Source organism: Centroberyx affinis, unplaced genomic scaffold (genome assembly GCF_046629955.1).
Source record: "Centroberyx affinis isolate AG114_WGS23_722 - 3 ecotype Tasmania unplaced genomic scaffold, CSIRO-AGI_Caff_v1 ptg001191l_1, whole genome shotgun sequence".
NCBI lineage: Eukaryota > Metazoa > Chordata > Actinopteri > Beryciformes > Berycidae > Centroberyx > Centroberyx affinis.
Window position 1 is genome coordinate 84,642 of NW_027279715.1, and position 25,236 is coordinate 109,877.

General features: G+C 42.3%; 1 protein-coding gene across 1 annotated transcript; it reads left to right on the forward strand.

The window, feature by feature from the left end:
* The first annotated feature begins 4,362 nt into the window (after window positions 1-4,362).
* Window positions 4,363-23,618, forward strand: vwa5b1 (von Willebrand factor A domain containing 5B1). Its single transcript, XM_071524405.1, has 21 exons — window positions 4,363-4,501; window positions 4,848-5,009; window positions 6,212-6,431; window positions 6,696-6,850; window positions 9,175-9,306; window positions 10,371-10,495; window positions 11,319-11,495; window positions 12,969-13,079; window positions 13,259-13,461; window positions 14,910-15,024; window positions 15,307-15,492; window positions 15,781-15,967; window positions 16,526-16,725; window positions 17,810-18,053; window positions 19,063-19,356; window positions 19,531-19,668; window positions 20,417-20,551; window positions 21,322-21,393; window positions 21,897-21,966; window positions 22,545-22,668; window positions 22,932-23,618. Exons 1-21 carry the CDS (start codon window positions 4,363-4,365, stop codon window positions 23,616-23,618), a joined length of 3,876 nt encoding a protein of 1,291 aa, XP_071380506.1.
* The last annotated feature ends 1,618 nt before the right edge of the window (window positions 23,619-25,236 follow it).

Sequence of the window (25,236 nt, forward strand, 5' to 3'; positions counted from 1 at the left end):
CAACCAGCTGTGGACCCGACCTCACCCCTCATGCTGCCTTCACATATATGGGAAATATCGGAATTGTGAGTAAAGCTAACGTAAACGACCCATTTAAGTGGTAAATACAACAAGGAAAGTGGGACTGTGAATGCCACTATGTCCAACCAAGCATAACCGTGATATGAGAGGTTTAAGGGGCATGTCTTCAGAGAAACATTGTGGGAGAAGTCGTGTCAACAGCTGTTATGTAATTGTTTGACATTCCATATTTCTATTTTCACTCATTGTTTAACTTTTGGTTGTCATATATTTTTGTTATTTCCTAAAATAAAACAACACCAACCGAATTCAGCTTTTGTCACAGGATCCCTTAGTGACCAAAAGCACTTGAATGCGCGACAAGTTGTATTTACCACTGTAGAAGTCGGAAGTACAAGCTTACGATTAAGACGTGAAGGCAGCATGATGTTCCCCACCCTGTTTCCAGAGGGACCCATGGGGGCACACACTGCTTTATACAATATAAGGCAATGAGTTCATATGTATTTAAGCCCTTCATAAAAACCTATTTTATAATCTTGCATATAATAGTTGGATACGTTTTCATACCGTATAATCGTTGTGTTGTACTTGTTTTTGACTTTGTTTTGCATATATCATACTTTGTGTTAGCTAATTTGTTAATTTGTTAGTTTACTAATTTCCTATCTGAATAACCAGGCATTGACGTGTGGTGCTTTCTGATGGAGAGATGCTGTGAATCAGAGTCTTGACATCCAGATGCAGATAAGACACACACACACACACACACACACACACACACACAGGTCATTTGGCTGAAAGGGGAATACCACTCACTTTAATTATTAATATTATTCCTATTTGGTCTAAGACAGTTTAATCAATATTTGTTAACATTAATACCATAATATTTGTGAACATAACCAGCTCAAAGCCAGACAAAAGACAGAAATCAGAGAAGTACGATTTGGACCTGTAATCTTATTAAGAAGTATTGTAGAGCTTCTTTATAGGCAATGAATGTGCGATTGATTTGGTAAACCCACTGAATGCCTGCGTTTCTAAACCCTATTGAGCTGTGTCTTATAGTGGTCTCAGCAGAGCAGAACATGCAGCCATATCCACAGAAAGTCCCCCTGGCTGTGCTTACAGCCTCCTTAACTGTGTTTCCCAATTCATTCGCTGGAGCACCTCCAGATTTTACATCTTGATAGCACAGGTTCAAGTCTCAGCTCTCCAGTTGCTGGTTTTGGGAGAGAGTTGTTTATGTTCACAAGTACTGAATGGCTGTCCTCCAACATAGGAGCAACATGAATTTTAAATCTGAGTGGAATTTCCCTTTAATCCTCATATTGTCTGGTTATTGTGAGCGAGTGAGGGAGAGAGCCAGTGTGTGTGTGTGTGTGTGATGGCGCGTGACCATGTTTGAGAGGGTGAGAGATAGCGAGTGAGAGACAGAAAGGGAGGGGGGGGGGGGCAGACTGAGTTTTATTGGCAGCAGGTTAATTCAATTGTGAAGCGGATACCGAGTTTCAGCCAGCCAATACGCCCACACACACACGCACACACACACACACACACACACACACACACACACACACACACACACACACACACACACTCACACACCATCCCCATTTTCACATCTACCACATGATTTAAAGACAAATATTGATTGTCATGGTAACCTCCCAAGAAAACAGATGGATCAGACTGAGTGATCACAAAACACAGAGACGGCCAAACACCCACATTGGATTAAAACATTAAGAGAGAGAGAGAAAGAGAAAGAGAGAGAGTGAGAGAGAGAGAGAGAGAGAGAGAGAGAGAGAGCAAGTTAAGGGTGATATGAGGGAGAAATGTAGTATTCCCTATCACCTACCGCCCACTCCTTCTTCCCATTCGCCTGGTGTTGCATTTCATTTACTCTGATCCCTAGCTATCAAAAAGGATACTTGAATGGTGGCTCTCGTCATTGATTTCAGGGAGGGCTGGAGAGAGTGGGTGGTGCTGATGCTATGAATGCGGAGGGGAGGGGGCGGGGAAGGGGGATGTTTATCTGTAGCACTGGACCCTCTCTGTCTCAGCCCCTCTCTCTCTCTCGCTCTCTCTCTCTCTCTCTTGCTCCTTTCTCTCTCTCTCTCTCTCTCTCTCTCTCTCTCTCTCCCTCTCGGCAAAGCCCTCCCAACTCCACCAGCCACAGGGAGGAGGAGAGAATTAAGCATAGTTTTATAACCACATGTTGCTTGTGCTTTATTGAATTGCTGCAGCGGCTCCTTTTCTCCGTGTTATACCCCTTTATTAACGGCAGGGCCATTGCATCAATAGTTTCTGCCACCTGTGGCAGCAGTCCTATTCCCTCTACGCCACAAGGAGAGAACAAAAAGGGAGCCAAGAGAGGTAGGAGAGGAGCAGGATATCTTTCATGATAAGTGGACTTCTGAAAGAAAGAGAGCCTCACCACATACCCAGTTGACACAAATGAAAGGTAAGACACTGAGGCTGAGACTGTAATGATATCAGATGCATTATTGTGCTGCAGTGTCTCTCTGTCATGCATATTGTAACTGATGTTTCATATATTATACATCATTGTCATTTTTTGGGTGGAAAATGCAGCATTATAACATAAGCACCAGTAATGTGTCTTGATTCATGCAGTAAGCAGACATGCAGGCATTGTGTTTCAACAGGTGGTTGCACTGCATCTGCGCTCTGCTTTGACAGTAATGAGTGCAAAGGAGTATGGCAAAGCTGACAGAAAATTTTGAGAGTTGATGCTTTAGTGGTCTTTTAGCCCCCCCGAAGGATTCAGGATGATTGATGTGGCTGAACCAACCAGGAGAGAAGCATCCAGGGACTGTCACTTTTAACTCTCATTACTACAAGCTGAAGGACCGTAGAAAAACGTCTGCCTTGAAAGCAAAAACATAGAAACCTGCTGAAATCGAGTTGTTTAGGGAACAGGCACATGCATAATGTTAAGTTTATAATTCATATTTAAACTTTTAATCCTCATCACTTTTTATATTTATTTATTTATTTAATTACAGAATATTTTAGCTTCACGTTGATCTGTAATTATTAATTGATGACTCGTGTCTGCGTCTGATCATTCATGTTAAAGCATCTTCTTGCTGTAGACAATGATGGGATGTTTTCCAGTCCAGCTGTGCTTGAATTTTCCTGTTGAAAGCATTAATCTAAATTAAGTCTTTCTGTTATTTGCCTGCAAGAGGAGAAAGTTTCCCTAGAGGGACAAGAGGATGTATGTTGCTATCTGCTCCTCAATCCGTGTTTCACTGGACACATGATGGCACTGTTGACACAGATAGCAAAGTAGTGTCTTAGATTGCGTCTGCATGACCTTTTCTTCTCCATAAATAACAATCTGGTGCCCAAAATCCCAATTTGACTATTAGCAAGACTGACCTCATTTGTCAGTAAATTATGGATCCTCAAAGACTTCTTATGTAGCCTGCAGAGAGTGTGAGTCTGCGAGTTGTCCAGGCAGTTAGGCTTATTTGAATTTTCTTCATGATTTAACATTTTGTGGTTTGTAAAGGCAGGGGATTGCCTATTGTGGTTCTTGCGGTTTCAATCAGCCATGGTATAACAGGTAATGGCACACTTTGGGGAGATTACTGGTCAATCTGCAGGCAAACAAGCAGAGCTGTCTCTATGGAAATTGCTTTCGTCATAACACTTCCCATCAAGCCTGTGTTGGGGCTCTGGTCTCGCAGCGGAGGCAGACCCTTGACAGCACATAACAAAGATTGCTGGTGTACGAGATGACATTTACATAGAATTACAGCCCAGAAGCAATTGCTAATTTTATTGTACGTCTTACATAATCAGCGATGCAGCGTTCGACCAGAGCATTGTTGATGTCACTGAATATTTCTTTTTACCTCACATGGCGCTGCATATTGAATTTGAATGACTGACTTTTGCTTTTTTGTGGCGTGGTTTGTGTGTTCTAATGATGTTAGCAGCACAAATTTGTGGTATTGCTGTTGCTTTTCCCCCCATGCATCTAGATTAGATACAACTAGATTACAAATGCACTCAATACCTGCGATACCTGCTTCTGTTTGTGTTATGTCTATGGAGAATATTTTTGAGGCTGGAACAGTTAGACAGCTGGGCAGCAGTTTTCACATTGGTTCAGAGGCATTAATGTGGCCCTGCTTTGTCTTTGATGTTATTGCAGTGGATAAGAAGGAGGGAAAAGGAACAGCCTCTTTCGACAGACGACAGCTTGCTAATTTTATATTCTGACATATCAGTATCTGATGAGTGCATTCTTTGAACCCCTTTTGACGCATGACAACCAACCAGAATCCTAAAACCAGCACCATGCCTGGACTCATTAGCAAGGAGCGGCGGAACGCTCTGCCCCTCAGCGTCTCCGACATCACTTCCTGTGTCAGGGGCTACACTCTGGCCATGACAGCTTCCATGACTTATGAAAATATTGAGGACCATGCAATTGAGGGTGAGTACACTGCAGGAGATTGATTCAGTAATTATCTAACACAGTAAAAGGTTTGCTGGTAAAGGTCATGGGCAGCCTCTTGGGTTCTTTGCAAATACTGAAGCGTTTAAGGCAGAATGTGTGTCCCAGTTCTAGCAGTGGTGTTCAAATTCAACAAGGGGGGTGGCAGGGAGGGACATTTTAATTTAAATTAAATTAATTAATGTTTTTGTATCCCTAAAAGTGGCATGCGTCTCATAACATGCGTTGAAGTTACATTCATATGGAGTGAATATGTGTATACACTGCTTGTTTGCTTCTGGTTAATACCCTTATTTCAGTTTCTTCCTCTCCTACTGCCTTTTAGGAATCTTCATTTATCCACTGGAGGAAAACTCCACTGTTGTGGGGTTCGAGGCTATGATATCCAGTCAAATAATAACACTGCAAATCAAAGACAAGGCGAAAATTGATGACTGTTACCTTGATTGCTGCAATGCAGCTAATGGGGCCGTCCAGAGTGGCAGTGGTAAGAGTGAGCCTTGTGTGAAAAGCCCACACATTGTTATCAAGTGGTCAGTATTTATAGACCCAGTTTTGCAGTTATACAGATACAGTTGAAGTAATATATTTTTTTCTGTGGAGGACAGAAAAGCATCAGTTTGTTTTTTTTTTATTTTGTTTTTTACAAGCCAAAATATGTGCAGATAGGATGTGAAATAATAATGGCAATAACTTCATTTGTATAGCACTTTTCGAAAAACAAAATTTATAAAGTGCCTCACAATCAAGACAAGTCGGAAACAAGGTTACACAAGAAAAGAAGAGGACAGCAGCAAAAGCAAAGAAACAATTCTGGAACGAGAAACATCTTTACCTGAAAGCACATCTGTAGAAATAGGTCTAAGTAAGAAGAGATTTAAAAGATGACACTGATAATGCCTGAACTCTCTGGAGAGGGCTTTCCAAAAAGAGTAGGTGTCCTGACAAGAAAAGGCTCCTTTAGTCTTAAGTCTAGCTTTAGAAATATCCACAAGACTCGAGAATCAGGAAAGTGGTGCACTGGCTCATGGGTTAGGAGGTCAGATATATATACAGAAGTGATCAGCTCTTAAAGTCAATTCTGAAACCAACAGGTTACCAGTGAAGTGATGCCAGAGTTGAGATGATGTGATGTCTTCTGCTTTCACCAGTTAACATCCAGCTGGAGAAAATTGGTGTGACTTTTGATTTAGGCAGCAATAAAGAGAGTTGCTGTAGTCTAGACGAGAGGAAATAAAAGCGCGAACGACTTTCTCAGAATTGATGAACAATAAAAAGGGCTTAATTCTACAGATGGTTCTTAGCTGAACGAAAGAGGACTGCACAACTCTCTCCACCTGAACTTTAAAGGTTAGGTCAGCATCAGCACTCCTAAATGTTTGCTTTACCTTAGCTGGTAGAGTGCCAAATTCATTTCGAATGAAATTTATGGTATTATGGGGGCCAAATAGTACAATTTCCGCTATGTTTTAATTAAGATGTAAAAGAAACTCTAGAGCATCCAACACGTCATGTGAGTAAAAGTGGATAGAGTGGATCTAAATGTCTGAATTTAATTTTTTTTTTTTTCATCCTTTTGAAAAAAACCCACTGACCCCTAGAAAGTTATATGGGTTATAATCCCTGCAACATAGTGCACATTAACACTGTTTCTATTTAGTTGTTTCCTAATCTAGTCTGGTGTTACAGGGCACATAGTGATGGATGAGGATTTGGAGAGGACAGTGTTAGTGGTTAACCTCGGGGTCATCCCTCCCATGGAGACGGTCAACATTCTAGTCAGCACCTCCTCCGAACTGTGCACCCTGCCCAGCGGGGGCATCAGGGTGTTGTCCCCCCCAGTGTGTACACCTCGGGTGCAGAGGACCATCAACGAGGAGCAGGGCCTGTCACCAAACTTCTCCAGAGCGTGAGTAAAAAAAATAAAAAATACTCAATTGAATATTATGCTGTTTGAAATAGCCAGCAAGAAAATTTCAACACTATATAATATTAAACCATGTTACATGTGGTAACATTTGTTGTATAAGATGTGTTTTGAACTTGGCTTTGGCACTGGTGTTTTCATAAGATCTAGATTCAAATTAGATATTCAGGCCCCCAAATAGAAATCTGATTATACAAATAAATGCTGATGAATTCATGGATGGTCACATTTGTCTGTCACTTTCAGGAGGGACAGGCATACCTGCGCCCCAAGTCCCCATGATCAAAATCCCAACTCCACCCAACTGTGCTTGGCCTCACTGCTGGAGGAGGAGGCCATCAACTCCATGGACTACGAGTTTAACTTCCAGCTGGAGATACGGGCTCCCTACCTCCTGGCAGGTTAGAGCGTTAACCGACCACTCTGATATGTTTGTACTGATTGATGCTCCCAGTGCTGATCCACTGGTCAACTGTAGGACTGCACTCATAAAGTATCTTAAAAAAAACACTGCTTTAGCCAGTTTGCATCATGGTGTAAATTGTCTTGTAATCATATGTTGCCTTCTAGTTCTATACTTATGTATTGGAAGCTGTGATATGTAATTGTGATGTGTGATGCATTCAAGTGCTACCAGTTGGAAATAACAAAAACATGAATGCTGCACCAACACTGTTTTGTTTTATTTTCATGGCTCTTTTTGTACTTTTGCTGCATTTTCCACAAGCATCTTATTGCTGCTTGCTGCAATTTTGCACCTCAGGTATATAATTGTTTTTGTTAGGTTACTAGATGATGAATTGATGTTGCACATTGTTTAATGCTCCTATAGACTTGGTTTTAGGACAACATTAAGTCAAGTCAAATTTATTTATACAGCACATTTCATACACAGGGCAACACAATGTGCTTTACATAAAAAGACAATACAGTATGCATATGCAATATGCATCAACAAGTGTTAGTGCAGTTACACAAGAATCAGTGCAGAATATGCCAATGTCAAAATATACAAAACACACACACACACACACACATACACATTAAGAACTTAGCCATAGATTGTTGTGAAAAGTAAGGTTTTTAACCTGGTTTTAAAGGTGTTCAGTGTGGGGGCCTCTCTCAGGTCCTCAGGCAGGGCGTTCCATCTACTTGGGGCATAAATACAAAAGGCAGCATCCCCTGCTTTGGAGTTAGTACGAGGGACGGTTAAAAGACCACTGCCTGTGGACCTGAGAGTTCTTGCTGGTTTGTATCTAATTAGCATGTCTGTTATATACTGTGGTGCAAGGCCTTTTAGAGCTTTGTAAACAAGTAGTAGAATTTTAAAATCGATTCTAGTTTTGACAGGGAGCCAATGCAGGGATCTAAGAACCGGTGTAATGTGTTCAGACTTTTTAGTTCCGGTGAGAACGCGTGCAGCTGCATTTTGAATTAACTGTAGTCGCCGCACAGCTGATTTTGGGAGGCCGGTGAAAAGACCATTACAGTAGTCTAGTCTACTTGTTATAAATGCATGAATTAATTTCTCAGAGTCTGATTTTGATAGAAAGCCCCTCAGTTTTGAAATGTTTTTTAGATGGTAGAAGGCTGATCTTGTGAGTTGATTGATATGGCTCTTAAAATTTAGATCGCCGTCTATGATTACACCCAGATTTCTAGCTTCACTTTTGCTCTCCAGAGACAGAGAACTGAGATGAGCTGCAATTTTCTGTCTCTGAGCCTTTGCACCAAAGATGAGTATTTCTGTTTTGTCTTTGTTCAGTTGTAAAAAGTTCTGTGACATCCATAGATTAATATCATCAATACACTGAGTTAGGGAATGTATGGGATCTAGGTCATCGTGGGATAGGGATATGTACAGTTGTTAATCATCTGCATAATTATGGTAGTTTATTTTGTGTTTCTGTATGACATGTGCGAGTGGGAGCATATACAGATTAAACAGTAGTGGTCCAAGAATCGAACCTTGGGGTACTCCACACATAATACTCACTCTTTCCGAGGCAAAGTCACCAATGGACACAAAGAACTGCCTGTCCTGTAGGTAGGATCTGAACCAGTTTAGAACCGGGCCGGATAGGCCGACCCATTTTTCTAACCTCTGTAGTAAAATGTCATGGTCAACAGTGTCGAAAGCGGCACTGAGATCCAGAAGCACAAGAACAGATAGTTTATTGGAGTCTGTGTTTATATGCAGATCATTCACAACTTTGATAAGTGCTGTTTCTGTGCTATGGTGGGATCGAAAACCAGATTGATAAGTGTCTAGAAGGCTGTTTGATGTTAGATAGTTATTAAGCTGAGAATAAACTGTTTTTTCAAGTATTTTGCTGAGGAAAGGTAAGTTGGAGATGGGCCTATAGTTAGCAATAACTGTTGCATCAAGGTTACTCTTCTTCAGAAGTGGTTTAATGACAGCTGTTTTAAGCGCTGCAGGAAATATACCTGACTGAAGAGAGCAGTTAATCATTTCCAATACCTCAGGTAACATTAGGCAGCAGTTTTACACCCATAATTACCACTTTGTTGTTTATATCTGCTCAACTTGTAACAGCACTCGAGGGCATCAATACATAACTCTTAAAAAACAATATTAAATATGGACCCTGATTTACTTACAAGTAAATGCAGAGCTATTGAATATCATTGTCCATAACCATGAGTCAAGGAGACATGATGACTTACTGGTTATTTTATCTGCTCTGGTGGTTTTTTTGTGTAGGAGTAGAGAGTCCTTCTCATGCCATCCGGGCTGATGCAGACCCGCAGGCCCGCTCTGCCACCAGCGTCGTCATCACTCTGGCTGACAAGTACACTTATGACTGTCCTGTTGAAATCCTCATCTACCCCAGCGGTAGGTACACAGGCTCAACATTCGCTCACAGCATGGCACCCCAATTAGTCTTTCCTCGTCTCTGAAGTACAATATTTTGAAACCGTGTTTACCTCAGCTCTGTCACAACCACCACCACCGGCTAGTGCTCCACAGCCTCTATTCAGACGTTTCTTTATAAACATATAGTTAATCAGATCAGTGGCAAGGTGATTCACCGCCTCATTTTGTGTGTCTGCTAGGTAACAAACTGTCCACCTTCTATTAATGTATGACATGCCCGCAGAGCCAGACTCCATTTGTGGGTGTCCAATATCAGATGTTTTCTTCTTTTCCTTTCCTCTCTCCCTCATCTCTGTCGTGACCTATGTGTGGGCTAGTTGTCTCCCAGAGGCAGGAATGAGCCCTGGCCTTGCTTATCCAATAGGCCTCTTAAGAAGGCTTTGTCCACAAACAGACCTGAGGCCAGTGCAGTGCAATTTAATTCAACTCAGTGTGGTGCTGTGGTTTCAATTGCATCCAGGATGCTCAGTCCTTGCAGAGAGATGGGGGGGAAACAGAGAAATGGAGTGCCTGCTTGAGGCTGCTTTACCTTAGTATACTGTGTGTTGCAAAATTGATTCAAGAAGAGATTGTCTGTATTTTCATCATCAGCTTAGAGCAGTAATGGCCAGTATAATCAGAAAACACAGGTTTTGTGTCATAGAAATTATTAAAGGAGTAGAAAGGAAATTACAGCAATGGAAAGAAAATGGTAGATTCTCACCCTTGGCCCCATTCCGAGTCCAGAGTCCCCAGGTTTTATTTATTTATCCGAGATCATTTATCTGGTTAGTGTTTTTTTTTCTTGACACCCTGCTGCAATAAAACACCCTTTAAGAGAATCACTGCCACAGTTAATCCTTACGTGAAACTAGAGATCATTTTGCACCGCAGATTGCCACACTCCCCCCCCCCCCCATGCTGCTACCTGCGGTCAATTCCAGGCATTGTCCATCTCCTTTATTATCAGGCTAATTGCTGCTAGCGTGCGTCGTCAGGTTGATGGAATGTCTATGTAATGCCCCATGGTGTCCTACCTTTAGAGCCCCATCTGCCACATGCGCTCATCGAGGACGGAGACATGACACAGGAGGAGTACGATGAGCATCTCCATGGCCGGAGCGATTTCATCAAGGCCACCAAGAAGGACTCCAGCAATGAGAGGAAAGTGAGTGTGTCATCGATGTCTCAAATAGTAATAAAGAGAGGGGGGCAGCGGCATCATAGTGCTGCATCAAAGACCACACTATCAGAATGAAAGAGTTTGGGGAAGACTGGTGAAGATAAAACATGGCTGCTGTGTTTGTTTTGCATATTCTGATGAATTTTCGATAGTGTCAGGTAATGCGGCCATCTTCTTGGTTATTGTCGTAAAAGTCTGGCAAGAGAAAGAAAGAAAGAAAGCCAATGGAAGTTGAATATAGGTTTTGCCATGACACAATTTGCATAATTTAAAGAAGGAAAAATAACAATAATCAAGTCATCATTAATGAGATGATTAAAAATGCATACAGCTCTGATTTTGCTTCAGCCAGCCTGCAACAACATTACTAGTGCAATTTATACACTTATGAGGAAAAAAAGTGTGTGTCAGTGCAGCTTGTCCTTCATTTACTACATCTTAGCTGTGATTACATTGTCAAGTGACCGGTGGACCTCAACAGGAGAAAGAGAGAAAGCACTTAGCCATAAAACCATGTGTGATAAAAAGGGGTTTCTATGGAAACCCTCCAAAGGCTCACCACATTCTGCCTGGACCTTCCTGCACATGTGTGACTGATGTGCTCTTTCTCCCTCTTCGAAATCAGTTGGGTCTCTTTTTGGATGCTCCCCCCCAGTTAGCTTCTTTGAGTGTTAAATTATAGCTTGCATAAATGAATAAAAAGTCCAATTACTTCATGCTGACTGATCGCCCATAATTCATGCCTTTTCACTATCTGACTGTGTTGAGTTCTCTCTTTTTCTTTGGCCTTTTCTCCTTCTACACATAGGTAGATATCATTCACAAGCGTCTGCATAAGGACATCCTCCACAACCCTGTGGTCATGCTGAACTTCTGCCCTGATCTCAAGTCCATCAGCTCAGACCTGAGGAAGGTGCATGGCGAGTTCATCTTCCTCCTTGACCGCAGCGGCAGCATGAGTGGGGTTAACATCAATCGTGTGAAGGTACACAGCTAAGGTCCCTCTAAATACGGTGTGTGGCGTTATATTTGGCTTACTTAGGGACAGATGCAAATACAGTACTGTGCAAAAGTCTTAGGCACATGTAAAAGAAAAAAAGTAAAGCGAAGATGCTTTCAGAAATAATTAAATGTTTCTAAATATCAAAAAATGTATTATAAATAGCAGTCTACTGACACACTAATGCAGAAAAAATGAATAAGCATCTAAGACGCAATTTATATAAAAACTCAAGACTTTTGCATAGTACTGTATATTACTAGATTAATTCACACATTGATAAACACATCAGTTTTATGTGTCACACGCTATCACCAGTCCCTAGATGGGTTTTTCTTAAAAAAAGCCATTGAAATGTGTTGCATTTGACAACAAATACATTCAAATGTGTATGTTTTAAAAGAAATGAAATAAAAAAAATAGCTGAAGCGTCAAATAAAAATTGATAATGAAAATGATATCTCATCGGAGGCAATGTAATTGGATTCTAAGCAACACAGCCGCTCTATTTCCTCAGTCTTTGGAGATTATATATGTGGTTTGCCAACAGTTTGAAGTGAGGTACCTGTAGACTAGTATGCTGATTAGGCAAATTGCTATTCACCAAAGGTGATCCAACTGCTGTCTTTTAGAAGGCAATCTTTCAGGTATTACCAGACATCGTATTGGTTTTCCTCCACACCTCAGAGGCTCAGGATGCTCCCCGACTGAATTTTTAATGTGTCTGTAACTGATTGGGCTGACTGGCTGGCTGCTTGTGCACCAACCCTGCCTTGTGACGCACTGCTCGACGTTCACTTGTGACTCACACTCACAGATTGGGTGTGTCTGACACCACCGAGTCTGGGCTTAAGGCCAGGGTGGGCCTGATGATGATGTAATGACTCTTCACCTCTGTCTGTGATCTTTCAGGAAATACTGCAGAATACCTCAACAGCCTCATGACACTAAAATCAGTGGCAGTGCTCAAAAGCATTGATTTTTATATTTTTTGATATCCTACCTCACAGACACAGCGTAACTCGGTGTGGTCTTATGTGCTGTTCACCTAAATGAAGGTAGAAATAAGTGATACTCTTCTGAATTGCCCCTCTGTTATAGAAGTGTAGCAGATAATGGATATTCCGATATTATGTGGTGCTGTTTCAAAGCCTTTAGCTTGAGAGGAAATGGTGAAACGGAGCCTATTTACTCCTTCTTGAGAATGACACACTTGAATGCCAGGAAGACAACTGCGTAGATGAGCATGTACCCACTGAACCTGATATCAGTAGAGCTGTTTAAACAGTTGTATTGCAGTGGAAAGATGTGTGATCAAAACGGTCAACATAAACTATTGGATGTAACGAGCAGAAAGAACTTGCTGTCTTTTTCCTTTATCATTTCAAATATATTTATCTCTTTATAGTCTTCCATATGGTGGCCTTGGCCTTAATGTGCATTGTGTCTGTTTCTCAGGATGCCATGATGGTGATTCTGAAGAGCCTTGTGCCTGGCTGCCTATTCAACATCATAGGCTTTGGCTCTATGTTCAAGTCACTATTCACCACCAGCCAGAACTATGAGGAGGTATAGCAGCTCCGTATGATTAAAGGAGATAATATATACCGTATGCTGCCAGTTTTCACTATCTCTTAGCTGCTTTCCAGTGCTAAAAACAGCGATGAAAAATCTGATACTGTGGATCTATATTAACTCCAGAAGCAATAGTATACGTTCTCCCCTCTTCTTTCCTCTTCATGGTCCAGGAAGCTTTGGGTCTGGCTTGTGAGTATATCAGAAAAATCAGAGCCGACATGGGGGGAACCAACATCCTGGCACCGCTCAGCTGGATCCTGAGGCAGCCGATGTACAGCGGTCACCCCCGCCTGCTCTTCCTGCTCACCGACGGGGCTGTCAGCAACACAGGCAAGGTTATCGAGCTGGTACGCAGCCATGCACGCTACATCAGGCAAGTATTACCATTAACCCACTCAGCCTGTCTGCTGGACTCTATCTTAGGTTTTAGAATACCTGTGCTCAGGTGATTGGGGAAAAAAAATCATTATTGTATGACAAATTACTTTTGACAGCGTCATTATTGTGCCTTTTTGACACTTTGGCAACCTTTGTCACTCACTGTGGGCTCCAAACCCATTACAAAATGAGCCATTTGAGTGTGAATCATATCCGCAGGCACTGCAATACATACCCCAAATTGATATGGATGGGTGTCTGAGGTAGCTGGATTGAACATAACAACGTTATCAGAAGCCACTGCAGCGGCAGCAGCACTGGCACAGAAGATTGGATATGCTGTATTAAAGCAAATGGCTCTCAATAATAAATGCACCCTTTGTTTATACTTATTATGCAAATAGCAAACACACAACTCATTGATAACATGTAATCAAATCTAAGGGATTGTCAGGGGCTTAAATGCAACCCCTGGTTATTGAGCTATAATCCTCTCAAAATGAAACCTGGGAAAATGCACCTTATAGAAACAGCTGTCTCAGTATAGTACCGTATTCTGTCAGTACAAACAGTCTGTCAGAGGGGCAACATCTTATGTTGATAGCTATTGTAGATAAAACAGCATTTTTTTAAAAAAACGTACAGCAACAATAAGGAAAAGGGAATGCTCCCTGCATGGCGCTAACACCAGCTGTCAACTGAGAGTGAACACCGGCGGCACAATAGATCCGCAGTATAGAGGGAAATCATTTCATTTTGCCACTTGCATCTATAATCTCACACTGTGAATACCTCTCCTGAGTCATTCTGTAAATAATTGACTTTTGTCTTCCCCCTTTTAATGGATGAGTGCCCCCAGATGATTACATTAGTAGCACAGAGCTTGGCCAATTCATCCACACATCCTGGGTCATTATCACACTATGCTTACAAATCAGCACAACCAGTCAGAGACCAGAGCAAATAACAGTGACTCTCTGTTCCAAAAACCCATGCCAGATTTGTAGCTATGCAAAAAGTCACATTTCCTTTTTTTTTCCTCTTTGCCCCCATCAAATATGCAAAGGGCCATATCTAGTGGCATGAGATCATTATCTAATCTGTTTGTGAGGAATGGAATTGACAGACCTACGGCTTTAACCATGATGAAAATGCTGCATCAACAAACCTCCCTGGAGAACCTTGAGAAACTGCAGGCATGCCTTAACTTTCCAGAATGAAAAATAATTTCCTGTTTGGCTCTGTCTAGGTTTTCCGCGGCTGTATTTGACAAATTAGATTATTTATGGAACTTTGTTATGGGTTTGTGTAATATATTGTGATGCACCACAGCATCTCTTAGCTCTGTGAAAAAGTACACATCACTGGGAGATGCCTCTTATTAGGCTCCCATATCTCGAGATCTGTCCATGGAGCTGCAGTGTTTACTGTGTGTTTGTGCAGATGTTACACATTCGGCATCGGACAGAACGCGTGCAGGAGGCTGGTGCAGGGGCTGGCGACTGTTTCCAAAGGAACAGCGGAGTTCTTGGCCGAGGGGGAGAGGCTGCAACCCAAGGTACTTATTTCAAATGACATGTGTATCCCTATCTGCGACAGCCAGCTATTGAAGGTCACTGGGGGGCCATTATGCAGCGGTTGCAAAGTGTTGAGTGCCTGCCACTGTTACCAATTAGTAAATCATTCTGTCAACGAAAACAGTCATTAAAAATTGTCCCCTCGACAGCAAAACCCTCACTTTATTTATTAGTCGGGCCGTATTTTATATCTGAGATGGAGAAACACTATTTATTCTGTCTAGAAAGATTTGAGTTTCAGTTTACTTACTTTTACTCCACAGATGATTAAGTCCCTAAAGAGAACCTTGTCTCCGGTACTCAGTGACATTGCCATCGAGTGGCTCTTCCCCGAGACCAAGGAAGTGCTGCTTTCCCCTGTGGGCAGCACCTTCCTGTTTCCAGGAGACTGTCTGATTGGCTACAGCGTGGTTTGCGACACCACCCGCTACCACTCCAACCCCAAGTCTGTAAGTGTCTGTAAATGATGATTTTCGGTGCTGTCAAGAGGCTTCCCATTTCGAAAAGAGAAATCTTAGTAATCTTAATATGTATATCTTCTTTTCTTCTATGTTCAGTTCGCTAAAGAAAAACAATGTTAAAAATATGTCAAAACTCTCTGTTCCCTATGAAAAGTGAATCCTACTGACTTGAATAGGACTGACGCCGAGTGTAAATTAGCTCTCTATCAGGCCTTGTGAATGGGAGTACATTGAAGCACTTGACTCGGATGTGTCACCTACTCTAACTCTCAACAGGATAAGAGGAGGCGATACAGCATGATGCGCTCCAATGAGTCAGCTAGCTCAGTGTTCTACCACTCTCAAGAAGAGGGCTTTGACGGTCAGGGGTCCCACAGGGAAACACACTCTGGCGCTCTGTATGACTTCTACCAGGACTCCCTGTCAGAGAGCAGCCCGCTCAGCGTAGAGCAAGACACCATGGGTAAGAAGCCATATGTTTCCAACAAGAGGGGATTCCTTATTTTGTTGTTATACCACTGTCTTGAAGTGACAATCTGCGTATTTTGGTTTTGGTGACATCTTTAGTGATAAGTGGTCATTGCTCAGGTGTTTTTGCGCTGCACTTCCCAGATATATCAGTGTGTCCACTACTGTGACGTTGTTTTCCTTGGATTTTCTGTTGATGCAGTTTGAATTTCTGTAGGTGGCGCTCTTTTCTTTGTCTGTTCAGCCATGGTTGCTATCGCAGCTACCCGGTTCTTCTATTTACCCAAAACAAACTGCTGTTGCGTGTGTAAAATACATACGCTGTCTGTGCGCCAGAGGATTTTTCCTGGGAATGCCCTACCAGACACCGGGTGTTTAGAACCACAAATGTAAAAGTTTTCATGAACTGGCTATAGGTTGAATCACTATTGTGCTATATCAATCTCCGATAGAGAGGAGCAAAATTAACATTTATTCTATGATCTGGCAGTCTATTTGGGTGCAGGGTGTATTTCTGCTCAGAATGTCTTCATGTCATTGAACAAAACTTCAGGGATGGACAGTAAGACCTCACCGAGGAGGCGTGCATACAGCACCAACCAGATAGTGGACTACAACCCAGCGAAGAAGGTGTACACCCCCAGTGACCCCAGCTCCATGGTGGGGAAGAACCCTCTGAGGAGAGCTAAAGTCCAGGAGCTGATTGGCCAGACGAGCCCTGAGCACGGGACACACTGGAAGAACGACTACCAGGTGTGGCCCCAGACACAAAATACTAAAAGCCAGGGTTTTATCTGTTTTTGTCCCAGTGACACAAAGGCAATTTAGTTGCAGTACACAGATTCAAAGCCAGTGCGCTCAAACTGAGCTTTCTTGCAAGAAATTTAAGCCAGAGTTGCTCTTAGTTTGATATTACACATACACACATCCAGATACAAGCACATGATAAGCCACAATCTCTTATAGTTATATAAGTAGGATTTTCTTTTTATTTTATATCCTATTTCATTTTGTCCTTTTATAGGAAAGCAATATTTATGTTGAGACTGCGGTGACAAATGAGGAATAATGGGTTGAGAAACAGACATCTGACCCTTGTCTGGGCTGGAGTGTAATAAAGAATACAAAAGAGGAATGTGCTGTCTTCGGTAATGAGGGCCAAAATTGATGAATGATAATTAAGTTGGAATGTTGCTTAGGGAGTGTCTCAGTATAATCAAACAAAACACACTCGTCTGTGGAGATATTACATCCTCTCTATTGCATATTAACCTGAGGATCCAGTATAATCATAAGAATCCAAAGATGGAGTATTATGACTATAATCCATATCTTGCTTAATATGTTCAACAACAATATGTCAATCACTGAATATGTCAATCACTGAATATGTAATCATTACAAAAAATGCTTCTGTTGCTGTGAATGCTGCAGATAGTGAATTAATTTGAATTATTCTAGGGAGGCTATAGTATTGCACAAAACCACATCTTATTCATCTGACCTACAGTATATAGACGTTTCCATGTTTTCCAAACTATTTTATAAGAGGTAGGAATTATTTTTTAACGTGAGCATCGAAACCTATTTCTTATTTCGGAACAAGTACAGTCTACAGATCTACAGTCTGCAAATCACTTTTAAATTGAACTTAGAAATAAGACCTTGAGTGATCGTGGTAAAATGACCAGAATTCCAATCAACAGATGAAGTCACAGTAATTTAGATTAGAAAATATTAAAATATTGTTTTACGCATGCTGTCACAAGCCGATGCCAATCATCTTCCACCAGGGTATTTTGACTGAATAATCAATCGTGTTTTCTGTTGTATTCAGCCGCAGCTGGCGAGCCTGTGTGCCACATCTTCCAGGGGACGTCCTGCCAGCTGCCACAGGCCTTTCCCTCAGCAGGAGGGGCTTCTGCAGCAGGAGGCCGACTCCGAGCCTCATTTCCATCCCCAGCCTCAGGCCAACCCTCTGCCCGGTAGCAGCGTGCAGCCTGCCGCTCGCAGCACCGCTGGGGAAGACGGATCGAGATCCTCCACCGACAGCCCGTCTGTCAGCAGCATCGGAGATACGGGTTAGACCAGAGCAAGGAGCGGCACTGTTCACTCACCGGCATTCATTTTTATGGGAAAAAGAGTTAAATATCTTAAAAAGAGTATCAAAAAGTTGAATATATCCGCACATCTCTTAAAGCAACTGAGCATTTTAAAGTTGGATTGGAGTCTCTACGTGAAGCATGTTAAAATGCTGCTATAATAATAAAGACATAGTGGTATGTATGGACATGTGAGTCCATAGCATATTACTTACTACATTATTAAATTGACTGGACTTGCTACATACAGTATGGCATGAAAGGACTGACATGTGCATGAATCATTTGTCAGACACATTATGACTTAACCCTCTAACATAATGAAGCATTATGTCAAAGCAATTATCCTGTCAAATCTCAGATGAAAGAAACATAGAATCATCGTTGTAGTCAAATTACAAACCCTTGAATTCAAGCCAAGACCAAATTACAGTGGAGTTTTTTGAGTCTGTGTCAACGTCCTTAAAAGTTTCAGTCAAAACAGAGTTCTTCCTAAATCTCAGTTGAGAACAGCTGTGCTCACAGTGGCAGTTAGTCGGGGACCTTGCCTCAGTGCTTCGGCAGTTGCCTGAAGTGTCCTTACGAATGATAGCGCAGAGAGGCGGCGTGTAGGGAAGACAGGAAATGTTCTTCTATATTTAGAAAATTAGCCAGGAAATGAATAAAACCAAATAGCTTGCTTATTAGCAAACAGTTATTTGTTGGCCATTAGAGCAGGTTGAGCACAGAGAGCTTCGGGCTTATAGCGAGTGATAAATTAAAATTAACACACTGCCAGTTTAAGCCACGAATCCAGTCACAAGTGATCAGTGTCAAGTAACAAGTACAAGTGGAATCTGAATCCAAGTGGAGTCACAAGTTACAGAAATTGAGCCACAAATTTCCTTGGATTGCAGGACTCAAGTTCTGCAACCTTGGAAAGAGTAAATACACAGTGAGCGCAAAAAATCACATCCAGGGATGAAATGTTGCTCCTGTCATATTTCAGACGGCTACGGCCACCAGTTATGCGAGGCAGAAACCCCGCAGGAGAGCCACGTGTCAGACCTGGGTGCTGCCACCCGAGGGAAAAGCAACTGCAAGGCCGTGGTGTCGGGACTGCTGTGTGGGAAACCGGTGAAGTGGGAGGTAGTCTTCGATATCGAGCCCTACCTGAACGGCCGGGAACGTGAGGAGAAGGTCCACGAGGAGCTGTGGAACGAGACCTTCCACCACCTGGCCGGACGCTCCATCATACAGGACTTTGAGCACATGGCGGACAAGGAGTGCGAGATTGAGCATGGTGCGCTATTGCTGTATTTCAGTGTTCATTGGAAAAATTTAGGGATGTTGAGCACATTTGAGGATTTGAGGACTATGCAATGACCCATTTTCTTAAAACGAAAATTGCTCTGTCATCCACTTATGTCTTATTTGTGTTCAAAATGAAATAATACATTGTGTTTATATTTCACAGGCTCTGGCAGGAGGTACCAACTATATGCTATCCACACCAGCAAGGCCTGCAATATACTAAGCAAATACACAGCGTTTGTTCCCATTGATCTGGACACTAATGAGTATTTGCAGACATCTATTGAATACATAAACTCTGGTAAGTCATCATACTATAAAGCAAGGAATCTCTGTCTGTATGTGTGTCCTTCGCATATCTCGAGAACCGTTCGTCCGATCTATTTCACACTTGGCGGGTGTATTGCTGGGGACCCAAGGACGTGCAGTGTCGGATTGGACACGTGACACGTTCAATATTAATAAACTTTGAATAAACAAGCGAACAGCGCTCTGTGCAGCAGCGGGGCTCAAAGCAAGCGACTGATAGCCTACGCCTATTGTGGGGTTTTTTTTGTGAACGGGCACTGCACTAGTATGGATTTAATGTGTGGAAGTTAAGATTACTTATAGAATCTGTTCTTTGAATAGGGACTCGCAATAATGCTGTCCTCAGTACTAAAATAGCAAAAATAGCAACCTGAAGTAAAATCATAGGAAATTTTACTTCAGCTAGGGAAGTAAGGAGACTCTAATCTGCGTTGTCATGTCTTTTATGTCAAGAGACGTAACCTGGAACCTCACAGACAATGAATTGGAGACTGACTTTACATTCAAATGAGCTTTCTATCTTTGCAGTTATGATCCAGAAAATTTAAAGTCACCCTGGATGTGCCATTGCATCCATAAAATCCTTCTCCCATTCACTGTCGATGGAGCAATTGGCTGTCTTGTTTGTTATAGCTTATAGCTTTGGGAGAGACTTACTTGTGTCCACACATTTAGACTGCAGCATTTAAGATCAGCCTAGATCAAATATCATATACATAAAAAGCTATTGGGTGTTTCAGGTGAAGGTCTGAAGAGGGGCTCCCACTCCAGCTCTCGTTCAGGCAGCAGGAAGAACAGGGGGTACTCCATCGGACTGGGCCGCTCTCAGTCCGGCTGCATGTCAGAGGAGGCTGAAGACGTCCTGCTGCCCAACAGTAAGACTGAGGCTGTGTGTCTACATGGGACCTGTGTTTACAGCATTGGCTTCTATTTGCATTTACATGACATATTAGGTATTTAGCTGATACTTTTTAATCCCAAGTGACACATGTTCTTAATTTATTTTTCACCACACAATCATGTGAGAGCAAAGTGCTAGGAAAAGAAATAAAATAAGAGCTCAAGAAAGAGATAGAAGGGATTTTTGTTTTTGAGAGAGAGCAAGTGGAGTGAGTAAAGAGGGAATATCATTCAGGGGGTGAAGGTGATGTGAAGTACTTCTCGAAAAGATGAGTTTTCTGCTTACGGCAGAAGATTTATGTTTATACGTATTATTATTATTTATCTTTGCTTGAAATGGAAAGCATGCGGTCTTGCGTGCACTCACCAGCATTGAGAGCTCGCCATGCTGCGTGGTGAAAGATAAAAATACTTCAACTTCAGCAAAAGGGCACAATTTTTAAAGCTGGTTTGCATTAGTGACATAGCAACAGCAGGAGCCACGACTAGCGCACTCTTCGATCATCTGCTTAGCACTGCCAGTCAAAAAAACAAGTGCACAGTGGACACAGACCATGATGGATCATATCAGTCCTGTCAAATAATGCTGCTTATTCACCAGACTCATGTACAGTTTGGTTTTGGGGAAATGCCGGGAATTAATTTGTAAGGAAAAAAACGGTTGATACTTTTGACACAAAGAACTTACACTTTGTTGACACTTTTCAAGTTAGATTATTAGAAATCTTTTGAATCAATGTGTTAGGTGGCGAGGATGGACTCTCTCCATGCAGCACCCCCTCTTCCTCTGGTTGGGAGAGATGCAGCTTTGCAGAGGGTAAGTTCAACATGTCAAGCAGTCCATGAATGTGATGTCTCTCATCAGTTTGTCTCCATCAAGACCCTTTAGATAAACTGTCAGGCAGTCTCTTGTCATTTTCTGCGGAATGTCCTTTTATTGTTCCAAATGTGAAACATGAGATTATTGACATTTCAGTCCCTTTTGTGGTGAGAGAAATCAACACAATTTTGCGGTCTGCACTGAGAAGCCCTGTATAGATCTTTTCTACAAGCACATATGGAACATGCACGCACACACGTACACACACGCACACACACACACCTACACACACACACACACATATTAAAGGTTAGCTTGGAGAGAGATGGCTGCTAGGCTGTATGACCTCTGCTGTCACTGTTAGATCTCAGTGGGTGTCTTTTACCTCTTGACTATGTGAAAGAGTCAGGTTGAGAATTAAATAGAAAAGAAACATATCACATATTTGTTTCTCTCTCTCTGTATGTCTCTCTCTCTTTCTCTCTCTCTCTCTGTCTCAGCCTCCCAGAGGAGTCCATCTGTGACCTCTGACCAATCGCAGAAATCTGTGGAGAGCCTTTTCTCTGCCAGGTGGGGAGATGTAGGGAGTCATGCTGAATTGGAGACTGTCTGGCCATAAATACACTGTTGCTGCTAGCAGCCCTACCCCTACATATGCTGACTGAGCAAACACAGGCACTTCAATGAAATCAGCGATTCATACCTTGGTCATCTATAATATAGAAATTCCTATTCTGTTTAACTCTTTTCTATCCATTTCTGTGGCCTGATCTTGATTTTCTAGAGGATGCTATGTCGAGGTCATGTATCAGGGCAGCACCAGTCTATTCCACAATGTCAGATGAATGGCCCTTTCTTCTCCTTTCAAAAGAAAAAAATAGAAAAAATACCTCATTTAAAAAACTTGCCCTTGATGTAAAGGATTTCTATTATCTGACAATCTTCAGATGGACCAGAGTAATCAAAGGAAATGATTACTATTCTTGATAGTGACTGGTGTGGGGTTTTTTTCATTAGATGAATCCACAAAAGGAATGGAATGGAAAGGAATGTAATAGACCTGATGGAAGCAGTAGATAAAAGCTACAAGTGGTGTGTGTTACATAATGCACTGTGGCTTATATCTGTCTCTCTCTGTCTCCTGCAAGACTGGCCCTCAGCAGGACTCGCCTCCTGACTCGGGCTGCCAAAGGATTCATGTGTCGATCACACAGCAAGTCTGGTGATTCAATTGGAGAAAGTGACAACGAGAACAAAGACTACATTCCACTGGTGGGTATCAGATCCATAACCTTAAGTGCACCCGGAGTGCTATGTATAATGTCTGCCAATGTGAATATTCTGTCAATCTCCATGGTACTTAGTTAAGCTTTTTCTTAGGTCTTCAAAGATATGTACACATTTTGGGGTATGTCTGACACTGAATGGTTTACTTGTAGAATAAAAAATAAAGCCTTGAAGTGGGTTTGTGACTGGAATTGTTGCTGCTTTGAATCTATCAGGGAAAACTTTATACTTTGTTTCCTTTTCCACAGGTGTCGTTGCAGTTGGCTAGCGGGGCTTTTCCCCTGGACACGGCTCTGTGCGATGCCATTAACGTGCCCATGGACAAGCTGAAGTGGACCTCCCCCTTCACCAGCCACCGGACCAGCCTGGGCCACCTGTCTCACTCGGGCAGCCGCCGCGCTGAGAGCACCGACGACGGACACAAGTTGCCGTCTGAACCGGAAACGTCTCAGCAGCAGCAGCAGCCTGCAGAGCTGGTCGTCAGCAGCCACAGCCCTTCTCCTCTGACCAGGAGTCCCCGGACCGAGACCGGCCCTTCCTGTTTGGTCTGCCCATCCAGCTCCTCAACTGCTGAACCCCCTCTCTCCCCCCACTCCCAGATAGACAGCGGGCGGGGTTCTGAGTCAGAGAGCCTGGAAACGCCCCCGGCAACAGCCTCCCCCGGCGCCGTGCTGAGGAGGATGCTTGATCCAGAGAGCATGGTGTGGGCCACAGCTGTGGCGCTGGCCTGGTTGGAGCACAGCTCGGCCAGCTACTTCATAGAGTGGGAACTGGTAGCCGCCAAGGCCAGCATGTGGTTGAGTGCCCAGAGCATCCCGGAAGGCCGGGATTTAGCCTCCATCAAGGCTGCTGCCAACCAGCTCTTCATCATCCTCAGACACTGGGATGAGAACCTGCAGCTCAACATGCTCTGTTACAACCCTAACAGTGTCTGAGACACGGACCTTTGAAAGTACTTAATCCCACATGATACTATGCTAACTGAGGCTGTACTATTCTTTGTTCTACAGTATGCCTTCTGGAGTCTGATTTTGTTGTTGCAGTTGTGAGCATTGTGTAATTGGTCTTTTGTGTGATTCTCCTCCGAACATATCACAGGCTCTTCAGAGGCACCATGTGCAAGCTATTACCTCGCCGGTGCCATATACTGTAGCTGGATCCCTGCTAGCATGGGATCTGATGAGTTATGCCAGAGATTTGAGTTTCACTGAGAAGAATGTCAGTGTTTAATAGCTAGCATGCTGGACCGCTGACCATCAACAACTGAGAAAATCTATTATTTTCATCATATTGATGTCTGGTTATGGAGAGAATGCTACAAAACAATGCTAAGAGAAAGCTGTTCCAATCATTTATGTTCTATATACTGTTTTTAGATCTTCACAGTGATTTCTGAATGCCTTGTGTTGTGAAAAAAGACGTCACATGAAAAGACTATCCAGCTGCCGCTAACTTACTAGCAATGCTACCAGTCTGTCTCAAAGCCTGTTTGCATCACAGTGTTTTTAATTCTTGGCATTTTGCAGTCTGATGACAGCGGAGAAAGTAAAATATGCAAAAGGCTAGACAAAATACAAAACATATATGTAAAGATTTGGCTCTATGAATACATATCCCGGTTTCTTATTTCTGGATACATATTTTTTTCACTTCTCTGGGTATGTCTATCTCACAGTAGAGGTTCTGATCAAGCAGCTGTTTTGCTTTTCAATTCAGAGGGAGTGACCGACATGAGCGATATGGGCAGTGATGAACAGTCCTACTCTGTGAATGCGATGAGAGGCCCTTGCTAGTCTTATTACTCTCACAACTCATCTACCGCAAGTGCCTAACCATGGTTTAAAAGTCTGCAGAATGTGTAGATGTGTTTCTCTTGTAATCTATTCATTAAATTCTGTTTTTATGTTTCCTTCCTTGCAGTTTTATCAACTTGAATAACGGCCAGTTCTTTTTTCTCAAATATTATCTTTCTTTTTCTTTCTCTTTCTTTCTTTCTTTCTTTCTTTCTTTCTTTCTTTCTTTCCTTCTGTCCATGCATGTTCTCTTCAAGCATGTTTCAGTATTTTGCTTTTTTTCCCTCCCTTATTCCATTACAGTGTTGTTTTTTACTCAGGTATATTTTTCTCCACTCAGGCTGAGTTGCATCTATCCTCCTGCATGGGCACAAGTGTTTATGTTATGATGTTTCATGACTGGATTGTGATATTGGGACCAATTGTGCAGCATTTTTGCTCTCTGAGATGAGAAATAGATGTCAAACAGTAATATTTTAGTGCTGTAATTTGCAGTGACAAGTGCACCTGTAATTGTGATAAGTTGTATTTTTCATGTATTGGGGTCAGTTGTATAGTACAGTACCTTTCAAATTTGCCGTGTGCGTCTATTAAAATGATTATTGACTGTTTGAGGCTGTTGAAAGCTTCTGGTGTGCGTTTATAAATGTCTATGCTATGACAAGATCTGCAGGTGCATGTAATAAAATCTTTCCACACCCACCCTCCAGGTTCTATAGTTATTATTGTCCCACTCATGATAACTAAATATCTCAACAAA